General features: G+C 38.8%; 1 protein-coding gene across 2 annotated transcripts in view; it reads right to left on the bottom strand.

Moving 5' to 3' along the window:
- HSPA12A (heat shock protein family A (Hsp70) member 12A) overlaps window positions 1-12,810 on the bottom strand; it is a 51,286-nt gene that overhangs the window by 20,934 nt on the left and 17,542 nt on the right. For both annotated transcript variants that reach the window (XM_033149561.1, XM_033149560.1), the window contains exon 4: window positions 1,544-1,730. In XM_033149561.1, coding sequence (XP_033005452.1) covers window positions 1,544-1,730 — 187 coding nt within the window. The remainder of the gene's footprint in view (window positions 1-1,543; window positions 1,731-12,810) is intronic.

Below are 12,810 nucleotides of genomic sequence, written 5' to 3'. Positions count from 1 at the left end.
GGAGTCTGGTTACTTTCCTTATCAAAATGCTTTCCTCTGCCTGGATCTGTTTAAAGCACAGTGTGACTTCTTTTGGATGAGGGTAGAATTAACATGTCAAAGAGGCTCTGTTGTACATTAGAACTTCAGAGCTAATAATATGACTGTCAGGAAAGGAAGTTGCCGAAATCTCCCAATGTTTCTTCGTTTGGTTTGAAAGCCAAGACTCGTTTGTTCAAAGCTTACTGTGAAGTCTGCCTGTCGCATTTCCCCCTTGTCTACTTTTACCATTTTTTTCAGCCATCTCTGCATTACTCTGTTCCAAACAGTTGTCACTTTCTCCCCAAAGATTAGGGAGTAGGTGTCTGGAACTCGGTCAACCAAGCTAAAAGATGTTATGTGCCTGAATGGTCAGTTTCTATCTGTGAACTTAACTTTCGCTCTGCTTATGGATGAAATTACATCTGTATTTTTTAATAACTCTAGGATGATCCCTATACATGCAGCCACACAGTGATTACTGGGATCTGTGGGATGTAATCCATTAGTGCAGTCAAATGCAACCTTCCTTATTTCCCTAGAGGATCAACATGATTGAAGTGTCCCATATAAATGCACACTAAATGCAAAATCATTATTCATACAGCTGATACACTAGCTCTGCATATCCCAATGTTTGACATAGTGAATGCTGCAAGATATAAATGTGCCTAAATGTGGTGTTAGATGAGGATATGGGGTGGAATTCAACTAAATTTTAGTCACAGTAGACCCACTGAAATTAATGAACATGACAAAGTTGGGTCCATTAATTTCAATGGGTCTACTCTGAGTAAAACCTAGCTGACTGACATCCATGGCCCCTACCTGCCCCTGTATTTCTGTCAAGGCATTATGTCTCCTTCATACTTGATGATGTTCACTGGGAGACACATCTGCCACAGAAAGTCTGAACCAGCCCAACATATATCAGTGAGAATTCCTGCAACCTGCCTGTATTAAAGGAAATTCTACCTCCAGGCATGACATGATGTGTTGATGGCTTATGAAGCGAAACAGAATTTAACTGGTGGTGACATGAATGGTATTAATTTTAAAAGGCTAAATAACCTTTCAGAGAGAGGGAAAAGAAAAATACTGCAGAAAAGTATTAAGTTACCAGTTTCACATATTAAACAAAGCTTAGCAAGAATGCTGTGTGCATTATGATAACATCTGCCTAGGACCAGGAAAAAGAAATATTTATGCAGAATCAGAAATGAGCAAATCTGTCAGCTTCAGTTTCTCTCAATTTCTCAATTTTCTACTCTTAAGTTCAGTTCTCCACACTTCCATATCAGTTTGCATCCCCCCCAAAAAAAGCAGTCCTCATGAAAACTCCTCAGCATTTTATTGTGACATTCTCCCAATAAGCCATGCTTATGAAAACCTTGCAGAGCAGCCACGCTTCCATTTGCATATTGTTTTGGAAGGTGCAAATTATGTAGGTTCACCTTTAAATGTGAACTGAATCAAACATTTCCCCCATCCCTGGGGAAAAGTATAGAATTCATCTGCTACTTACACCAGTTGTGTGAAGCTTCATCTTAAATTTCTCAAAATACAACCAGTGCTTTGATTCATTAGGATCTAGGTCATGATAGAAATCCCTGGCTGCATAACCAAAACTGTGGAATTTTCTTTCTGGAGTTAAGAGGATAGTGGTTGGTGTTTTCTGATTCGACACACCAGGATCTCCTCCTTCCCATCGCCTAAAATACAAAAGACACCACGTAAAATCAATGAAATTTTATGATATTTTAACATGCAGTCCAGAGAATACAACAGCTGTTTGGAGTGTATGCATTTATTTAAAAGCATTTCTAAATCACTTAATAGTTTTTATAAAAATCCCTAAGTGGTACATCCCTAAGTTGTATACAAAAACCACATAAAAACAATTAAAAAGGCTCATCAAAAGAGTAAAACAACTTTATGAAATCAGGTACAGGACAGGTAAAAAGGGGGAATTCAGAAAATTATGAAAAGCATGTTGCAGATGATCACTCACAGCATAGCTTTGGGGTGGTGACAGCTCCATAACCATAGTTAAGGATATGGTTCAGGTTTGCATGCAATATTTAATGATAGCCAAGGTTTATAAATTAACAAACCTTCATGAACATGTGTGGTTTAACCATGGTTAAACTGCTCAGATGATCAACTACCGGTAATGATGATCTTCTATCATCTGTGACTGGATTAAAGACTTTCTGAGGGATTGGACACAGACAGTGAGGATTGGGCCTGTTACATCTACCTCCCTGAAGCTCAGCACTGGCACCCCACAGGGATGTGTGCTAAGTCCCTACCTGTACTCGTTGTATACATATGACTGCATTTCATCTGATCCATCCACTGTAATTATTCAGTTTGCAGATGATACTACCATAATGGGTCTAATTACAGGTGGAGATGAATCAGCATACAGGGGGGAGGCTCAAAAAGTGCCTACATGGTGCTTAGAGAATAACTTGCACCTAAATATTAGCAAGACAAAGGAGATGGTGTTGGACTAAGTTCCTGGGAGTTTACCTTAGTGAAGACCTCACTTGGAAAAACAATACAACTCAGGTGGTTAGGAAGGCCCAACAGAGACTCCATTTTCTCAGGGTCTTGCGAAAGAACAATTGATGATCTCCTTCTACCAGTCCACAATAGAAAGTGTCCTCTCATATTGTATCATTGTGGTACATTGGCTTGACAGCCACGGACAGAAAGTCTTTACAGAGGGTGGTGAACACAGCACATGATATCATGGGCTGTCCCCTAAGCTCGCTAGATGACATTGCAAGGGGCCGTTGCCTTAGGAGAGTGAGAAAAATTCTCAGGGACGATTCACACCCAGGCCAGCACCTCTTTAATCTTCTACCCTCGGGCAGGAGATATAGAAGTATAATCAGTCGTACCAACAGGCTAAAAAAACATTTTCTATCTGTGGGCTGTTAGGCTGCTGAATGGAAAATAATATAGTGCAACTGACTTTCGGGGTTGGTGTGTTGTGCAACAAGCACACAGAGTGCAATGAGACTGAGTGTTTGTGTGGAGGGGAGGTAGGCTTGGTTAATTTCATTGTACACAGCTTGTACATTGACAATAAAGGTATTATTATTATAAACCATGGTTTAGTATGGTTAACTAAACCGTGGTTCATAAACCATGGTTAGCATTCCATGCAAACAAGCCTGGAGAAGAGAAAGGGGGAATCTCAAGGGTGCACAAAAATCTATATGTTATTGGCCCAACATATTTCAAAATATTAATCTTCAAGGGCACGGCAAATAAGAACAATGAATGTTATACTCAGTACAAATCAATGTTAGAGCACTGTTAAATTGTTGCTTATTTCTAATTTGTAGAATCATCATCAAATGAGTATTTGATGCAATATATTACTATTAAAACAATTATACAACAGACAATATAACTAGTGATTCTTTGGTTTAATAGTATTGTATTATATAATTTGTATTTTTGTACAATTATTATTATTTGTGGTGCCATGGAAGAAGAAATGCATTTTAAAATGTATCAGGACATTGAAATACTTATTTTTGTGCACTCTTTGAGATTTCCATCTCCCTTTCCCGCCCCTTCATCTGGTTTTTCTGGACACAGCGGGAGAAAAGGGATGCTGGACCAGAAGACCTTTGGCATGATCAACAAGGCATTTCTATTCAGGTTTGCTGGAGAAGCATGTAGGGGAGGAAGCAGGCTGCAGCGGCCTGACTTTTCCCCAGCACTCATGAATCTGGCTGGAAGCATATGAATACACCAAGTAGTGACACTGTTAATGAGCTTCAGAGAAAAAGTGAATGAGCTTTAGACGGGTGGATGTTAAGGGGCCTGAAGAAAATCCTGGCAGTGTGCACAGAGCCACTTCTGCAACATCCAGCAGAGATTTTCTTCCAGCTGCTGTTGCTGTCACTTTTCACGCATCATTAATGCCACCAATAGCACCAGAGAGCTAGATATCACAGCCTTTATTTAAATTTGGTTTAGTTGGTGAAATCGTTAATAGGAAAAAGCACTCTAACACAACAGAGCTTCATCACTCTCAGCACCACAAGAAGTACAAGAAGTTCCCTGGGTATATACAGTATCATCCGTCCCCAGCCTCTGAATTCCCCTTTTACAAATGTGCATTCAGTCTTGCAAAGGAATGAAGTCTCCGTGCTTGCAAAGATCAGCTTTGCTGAATGATTACATCCAGTTCTTGAGAACTATCTCTATGAAGGCAAGCTCCGTGATGATAAAACTTTCCTGGTTTCTCTACCTGTTATTTGGGGCTACAGATCTCAGACCAGGTCCACTGGCTATATTTTGGAGCATCTCAAAATGGCTCTAACTGGGAGTCATAAGCTACAGCGTCTAGGCACACTGCTTATACAAATGGAATGCTATGAGCACAGAATGTGGCCCAAGACATCTCTATTTTTATTTATTTCATTATTTTTTCATCTTATTTTTTTTAACTAAAACCTATTCACTTTTCCCTTGTTTGCTAAATGTATGTAAGAACCTGCCTTGCTGTGATTTAGACATTTGTTCAATCTGTATTCCATCTTTCTCAAAAACAGTGAAGGCGGCTAACAAAAATAATATAAATACCGGTACATAAAATTTAACTGTTGCAGATCCCACTCACATGAGGAATTCATTTAGTACCACCTGATTTTCAAAAATTCCTGATTTTCAAAACTTTTACGTTCTTCTTCTTCTTGATGCTATAAAGTTGTTGTCTCAGCACGCATAGTGAAGGCCTTCAGATTTGGACCAAGAGGCTCCAGAGGAAAGAAAAGCACTAAAACAGTCAGCGACTGTTTGATTGTGCTGCACGATAGACACGACAGAGACTACTTTCTGGATTTACACTACAGAAACAACCTGGTGGTACAGCAGAATAAAGTAATTTTTTACAAGGATATCCCCAGATTCTTTTTAGATAAAAGAGCTCCTTATAACGACCTGGTGACGGAGTTAAGAAGAAGAAAAATCTCCTTCAGTTGGGAATTCCCAGAAGGCCTGGCATTTACGTTTGAAGGGAAAAAGATAAGAATAAGGTCCTTGGCGGAAAAACAAAAGTTTTTGGACAAGCATCTGGAACATTTCAAAGGAACTCCACTGGACCCAGCACAGCTCTACAAGTTCCCAGAAGTATTCCCACCACCGCCGGGACTACCAGGACCAAGCCAAGATCCAGAACAAGATAAGAAAGGACAGGCAACTGGAGGAGAGGAATAAACAAAGAAATGGCGCTCAAGTTAATGACTTGGAATGTTCGGGGATTAAATCAGAGACCAAAGAGACGCAGAGTGTTTTACAGCATAGAAAAGAAGAATTTGGATATAATATGTCTACAGGAAACCCACATAGTCCGGCGTCACAGAAGATTGCTACAGAACAAAAAATTAGGCCAAGAGTTCATATCATCGGACAAGGTCAAGAAGAGAGGAGTAGTGATTTATGCAAAGGAGAAATATAGCCCAAGACAGCTATTTAAAGATGAAGAAGGGAGATACATCGCAATTGAAATTAATGTACAAGGCGAAAAATTTTTGATTCTGGGACTTTATGCACCAAATGATGGAAAGTCGATTTTTTACAAAAAAATACATGATTTGCTGCTGGATTATTTGGACTATAAGGTAGTTTGCCTTGGAGACTTTAATGGGGCAGTTTCCACACTAATGGATAGATCTCAAAGAACAAAACTAACAAAACTAACAAATGATGGGAAACTCCCAAAGACTTTTTTTGAAATGGTGGACAATTTGAACTTGGTGGACTCTTGGAGATTAAAAAACCCCACAGAAACAGAGGCAACGTATTTCAGCGAATCTCAGCAGTCATGGTCGAGGATAGATTATATTTGGATCTCGAATGAATTGGCTCCAAAATTACAAAAAGCAGAAATCGGTCCTAAAACGCTTTCAGACCACAATCCGGTGCAGGTAAACCTAAAAATGATTTCCAAGGATTCTTTCAGGTGGAGAATGGATGATGCATTGATGAGAGATACCAAGCTAGTAGAAAGAGCGGCGAAAAAGATGAAAGAATACTTTCAAATTAATTGGAACTCAGAAGTGGAGAAAAGGATTGCGTGGGATGCAAGTAAAGCGGTAATGAGAGGATTCCTCATTAGTGAAAAGGCAAAAAAGAAGAAACAACAAAGTGCAGAAATGGAGAGACTGTTGAAATTAATCAAAGGAAAGGAAAAAGAATTAAGAGGACATCCCAGATGTGTCAAAATCCAAAAAGAAATTAAATACTTGCAATCCCAATATGCGAATATCATGAATCAAGATATCGAATGGAAAGTGAAAATGATGAAACAAAGAACATTTGAATCTGCAAATAAATGTGGAAAACTACTAGCTTGGCAATTAAAGAAAAGACAAAAGGCAAATGTCATCAGTAAATTGGTAGTAAATGGAAAAAATGTAGAGAAACCGGAGGAAATCAGATGGTGCTTTCAGAGATTTTATAAGCAACTGTACAAGGAGGAGAAGATAGATGAAGTAGAGATAGACTGATTTCTGGAAAAGAACGGATTGCAAAAAGTCCCAGAGGAAAAATTAATAACTCTCAACCACCCAATAACGACACAAGAAATAGAAGATGCAATAAACAACATGCAATTGGGGAAGGCTCCAGGACCGGATGGATTAACAGCAAAATACTATAAGACATTGAAAGACTGGCTATCGCAGCCGTTAAGAGAAGTTTGCAACAAAATACTAGAAGGAGATAGGGCACCAGAGACGTGGAAAGAAGCCTTCATCACACTGATTCTAAAACCAGATACAGATAAAACTTTAATGAAAAATTATCGTCCAATTTCCCTTTTGAATGTGGATTATAAAATTTTCGCAAATGTTTTGGCTACAAGGTTGAAAAGAGTGTTGAAAGACCATATACATAGAGACCAAGCAGGTTTCTTGCCAGGAAGACAAATAAGTAATAATACGAGAATTATTGTGGACATTCTAGAAAAACTGGAGAGAGACATAAACACAGATGCAGCACTATTGTTTGTTGATGCAGAGAAAGCTTTTGACAAAGTATCCTGGATATTTATGAAAAAGAATTTGGAAAAGATGGGAGTTGGAGAAAAATTCTTAAATGGCATTAAGGCCATTTACACAGAACAAAGAGCAAAAGTCATTGTAAACAGTGTGATATCGGAGGAGATCGAAGTAGAGAAAGGAACAAGACAAGGGTGCCCTATCTCCCCTTTACTTTTTATTACGGTCCTGGAAGTCCTTCTAAATATGATTCGGAAAGATAAACAGACAAAAGGAATTAAAGTGGGAGAGAAGGAATACAAATTACGTGCCTTCGCGGACGATTTGATGCTATCCCTGCAAGAACCAGAAGGCAGTGTCCCCAGAGCCTTGGAATTAATTGAACAATTTGGACTTGTAGCTGGCTTCAAATTAAATAAGCAGAAAACCAAAGTTTTAGGTAAAAATTTGAGTGCAGAACAGATCCAAAGAATTCAAGAAGCCACAGGCCTCAATTTTGTTAAATCTGTAAAATATCTAGGTATCAATCTCACAAATAAGAACTTGAACCTGTATAAGGATAACTATGAAAAATTGTGGATGGAGATAAAAAAAGATATGGAGATCTGGACAAGACTTAAATTGTCGTTAATGGGAAGAATAGCAGTGGTTAAAATGAATGTCCTACCAAGGATGCTGTTTTTATTCCAAGCCATACCAATTTTGGACAAACTAGACTGTTTTAAGAAATGGCAAAAGGACCTATCGAAATTTATATGGCAGGGCAAAAAGCCAAGAATAAAATTCAAGATTTTAACAGACTCTAAAGACAGAGGAGGCTTTGCCCTGCCGGACTTAAGGCTTTATTTTGAAGCTGCGGCCTTTTGCTGGTTAAAGGATTGGTTTAAACTAGAGAACGTTGATGTGTTGGACTTGGAGGGACATGATAATATGTTTGGTTGGCATGCATACCTTTGGTATGACAAGGTTAAAATCCACAGAACTTTTAAGTCTCATATTGTTAGAAAATCCCTATATCAGGTTTGGACTAGATACAAAGACTTGTTTGAGAGAAAGACTCCTAGATGGATCTCTCCAGTGGAGGCCAAGGCATATAAGAGACCGAATATGTCTGCAAACTGGTTAAGATATATGGACATATTGCAGCAGGAAGGGGACTCCTTTAAGCTAAAAAGCTATGATCAAGTAAAAAGTCAGGTCCCCGACTGGCTGCACTATTATCAGGTTTATGAAATATTTAAAATGGACAAAAAAGTTGGTTTTCAAGTAGAAAAATCAAAACTGGAAACAGAACTGATAGAATCGAACTTTAAAAACCTTTCCAAAATGTATAATCTTCTGCTAGAGTGGCATACAAAAGATGAACTGGTTAAATCCTCAATGATAGATTGGGCAAAAGATGTAGGACATAATATTATGATGGACGACTGGGAGAGATTGTGGCAAAAAGGTATCAAATTTACTGCTTGTCATGGTTTAAGAGAAAACATAATGAAAATGGTTTATAGATGGTATTTGACACCAGTTAAGATTGCTAAGATGAATACCAAAATGTCAGATGTATGTTGGAAATGCAAACATGTGAAAGGTACCTTTTTTCATATGTGGTGGTTGTGCCCAGCGGTAAGTGCTTTCTGGGATAAGATTTACAATGAGCTTAAGAAGGTAATGAAAGTTACCTTTTGTAAGAAACCAGAGGCATTTCTTCTGAGCATAACCAATGAAGAGATACCCAGTCAGGATAGAGTGTTTTTTATGTATGCCACAACAGCAGCCAGAATTCTATTGGCAAGAACATGGAAAGGTGAAGAGATACCAACGGTGGAGGAATGGCAGATGAAGATGATGGAATACATGGAACTCGCAGAACTGACCGTCAGAGTCCGGGACCAGAGGGAGGGGAAGGCGTCGCAGGAGTGGAAAAAATTTAAAGACTATTTAGTTAAATCAGTTAAACTGAATATTTGAGCAGAATTAGACAGAACATCGGCTTTGGTAGATATGTGTCAGATATAAATGGTAAGAGGAATTGTTGTTATGTGAAAGATGTATGTGTCAAAATATGTTAAGATAGGTCGTCAAGATAAGATACATAGTTATTGAGATATTTGACTAAGTAAAAGCTAAGTATATTAAAATTTGGGTAAATGTGAATCGAATAATATATAAAGCTACCTTGAAGAAGTATTTGTTTTTTTGAAGACAGTGGAGGGAACGGGGGAAGTCCCCAAACAGAGAAGTTAGAAACAAGAAATATACAAAGATAGATATTGGTTAAGGTTTGTATATGTTATCTTTATGTTTTTATTGCTGTTATTGTTTCGAATGTTGATTATGTTTATTGTTGATTATGTTCAATGTTGATTTTGTTTTTTATTGTTGCTTATGTTTTGTGTTGATGTTGTACCTTGTTTTCTCTTTGTTTTATTGGAAAATAATAAAATCTTATAAAAAAAAAATAAAGTTGTTGTTATAGACATTTCTATAAACTGCTGATTCCATGTTAGAGACAATTCCATGTTTAATTCCTTTTTTAGGGATACAAGTATATTGACTTGAGTTTGTTTGTAGTCACCAGAATATACAAAAATCCTATTGCTCAAAAGGCAAATGGCATTACCTTAAGATGGCCAATTTCAAACACTTTAATTAGATGTTAATGAGCCTCTGATATTCATTGGGGGGGGGGGGAGAAGGGAAGAACCCAGGTAAGAGGGCATCTATTCTAAACTGGATTGTTCAGAGACTGAACCAAAACTGCTGCTTGTTAAATCCTACACACCAGCTGCACATTCAACGCAAGAAGAAATATACTGTTTTGATTGAGAGTCCTTAATGACTGTAATTTTGACTCATTCACGGAGTGTTATGTTAATAGAAAGTGCACTTACGAGTTGTATAACTGTGACAGCCATCTATTCCTTCCTAAATAGAAACTGCATTAGACCCCTTTCTGGGATGAACATCTTTGAACTTTAGTTCCATCAGCATCAGTAATCTCACTGGTATCATGGCTAAGATTTGCAAAGATTTAGTCTTTGGAAAACACAATTCCTTTAATTTGTAGTACATACTGGATGCCCAAAATGTGATGCTACAGCAAGGCTGTGTGCATTCAGTGATTGCACTGGACACTATACAAACTAGTACACAGAAATACAATTCAGCTGCCAGATAATCTTTTTTCTTCTTCTTTATATGAGTATAGCAAGTTTCTAGTCCATAAGGATTCAAAGATGAGGGTGAAAATATCCAATGCCTCATGACATCTTAAAGAGGCAAGGGAAGGGGCTGAGGAGGATTTGGGGTAGATCAGGCTTTAGACTTCAGTCCTTTACACCACAGTATAATAAGGAAAAGAAGAACAAATTGTGTGTAAATTTTCTTAATACTGTATGCCCATTTCTTACAGAATATTATTGTTGGCATGGAACTGAAGCCCTGGGCTAGGATTATCAACTGAAGGAGTCTTGTGCCTTTAGTGCCATGTTTCATTTTTTTAAAAAATGCATCTAATGCTACTGTTTTGCTATTACAGGAATATTTCCTTCAAAGCCATGTTCTGGCAGACCTAGCCTCTAACTCACAGTGATGTTTATGTAGACAAAGACAACCCTACTGGGAAATAGGGCTTTAAATGTCGGTGATCCCCAGTGAATACAGATCTGTGAGCTCACCAAAAGCTGCAGTGAGCCATCCATACAGATCTCATTATATGATGACATGCAAAGGTTAAAAGCGAAGAAAATTCTGCCAGAAAGGATTCCACTGGTGAAAATGAACAGCATAGCAATGCCTGTTTACGTTAGTTAGCAGAACTTTTGGACTTAATTATAGCAAGGAAGGAGAACCTAAAGGGCATATTTTAGGCCGTGGTGGTTCCCGACTGTAAAATTGCTCCTCTCTTTATCCAGCTAGCTTGCCACATACCCACTTCTTCAGTAAAACCTTTCTGGGACCTTATGCCAAGACAGACCACTTGGTCCATCTAGCTCAGGGCTGTCTACACCAAGGGTAGTCAACCTTTTTATACCTACCACCCAGTACTGCATCTTTCTTGATGGTAAAATTTCCATCAGTGCTTGATGGAAGGAGGAGTCAGCTTGTGCCATAGAACCCCCTACCGCCTGTGGAGAACTAGCCCAAGGCCAGGTAGGGGTTAACTTCTCTGACAGTTAGAACCCTCAGGGGCGGGCTTAGCCTGGGTATAAAACACCCCTCCCAGTGGGCAGTAAGTTAGTTGAAGTTAGAGTTGAAGTGTGGGCAGGAGGAGTGAGTTAAGTGCGGGGAGTATAAGTGTGAGTCAAGAGATAGAGCTGGGAGTTTAGAGTCTTAGGTGGATGTTAGCAGAGAGGATAAAGAGATTGTGAAACGCATTGTTATTGCTATTTAGTTAACATTTAGAGGTATTAGGCCGGTAACATTTTAGAGGTATTAGGCCGGTATAGGACAACTGTTATAAGCTTATTGAACAACTTTTATTTTATCAGCAACCACAAGCTTTGTACGCAATAAACATCTTTTTAGTTCACAATATCCTCGTCTGTGGTGAATGAAGTAAGCAGGATCCAGCTAGTAGTCTGAAGGGCTGCCGCTGGGGACTGTTTGTCGTTGGTGCAGCACTCATAGACCGTAAAACGTCCGGGGGTGGGCTGTACAGGGCGAAGGGCCCGCGACATTAAAGTGGTGGCAGCGTCGGGACGAAAGATTGTCATAAAGTGGTGGTCACATTGAGATCAAAGATCTAAAGTGTTGGCAAGAAGTGCCAAGGTACAAGAAGGATTTAAGGGTGACGCATTGTGTGAAGTGGGAGGCTTAAAGAGGATTTAAGCAAACTTCAGTGAGACTCTACAATCTAGTCAGGAAGGGGATCGCATACACCTGGAAAGGGAGAAGGGGAATTCAGAGAGGAATTACCTGGCCCTAGGGTGTGGTGTGATAGCGCCTAAGACTGTGAGATTGTGAGAGAGTTACAAAGATACTTTGCGTTTGAAACTATTTCAGGCAGAAAGGTTTATAGTGAGAGGTCGGAAAAGTACGCTGGACAAAGTGCACTGAGGTAACTTTAGGCGTGACTTTGGACCTAAGCTGTGGAAACTAAGCCTGGAGGAATAGTTTAACTGAAACATCCTTGATTTAAGTACAAATATAATACCACCAAATAAATAGAAAATGCCACCTAGAAAGACTAAAACAGCTCTTAGGGACTCACAAGTAGAAAGCTCTGAAGAAGAAAATGGGGTTTCCCAGATTGAGGAAACCAGTACTGAAACAGTTAACAAAAATCCTGCTGAGGGGACTAGTTTTAAAGCCTCAGAGGAATTTGAAAAATGGAAACTTGAGAAGGAATTTAATTTGAAAATCGAACTAGCAAAGCTAGATTTTGAAAGAGAAAGGGAGGCAATGGCAATGAAAGAGAGAGAATTAAAATTACAAGCTGAAGCAAAAGAGAGAGAATTAAATATTGAGAGAGAGAGAGAGAGAGAGGCAAGAGAACTACAAGAGAAAGAAATGAAACTAAAAGAGAAAGAAATGACCTTAAATATTGAGAGAGAAAGAGAGGCAAAAGAGAGAGAACTGAAAGAGAAAGAAATGACCTTAGCTATTGAGAGAGAAAGAGAACGGGAAGAAAGAGAATATTTACTAGAAATGAAAAGACTTGAATTATCCGCTGTAGATAATAGAAACAACAACAATAGTTCCACACAAAATCCTAGCAGGGTGGATTTAAAAAGATTCCCTGACTTCAAAGATAAAGACGATC

The sequence above is a fragment of the Lacerta agilis genome, chromosome 5 (assembly GCF_009819535.1).
Source record: "Lacerta agilis isolate rLacAgi1 chromosome 5, rLacAgi1.pri, whole genome shotgun sequence".
NCBI classification, from domain to species: domain Eukaryota; kingdom Metazoa; phylum Chordata; class Lepidosauria; order Squamata; family Lacertidae; genus Lacerta; species Lacerta agilis.
Note: the sequence above shows the minus strand (reverse complement) of the source record. Positions and strands in the feature narration are given on the sequence as shown.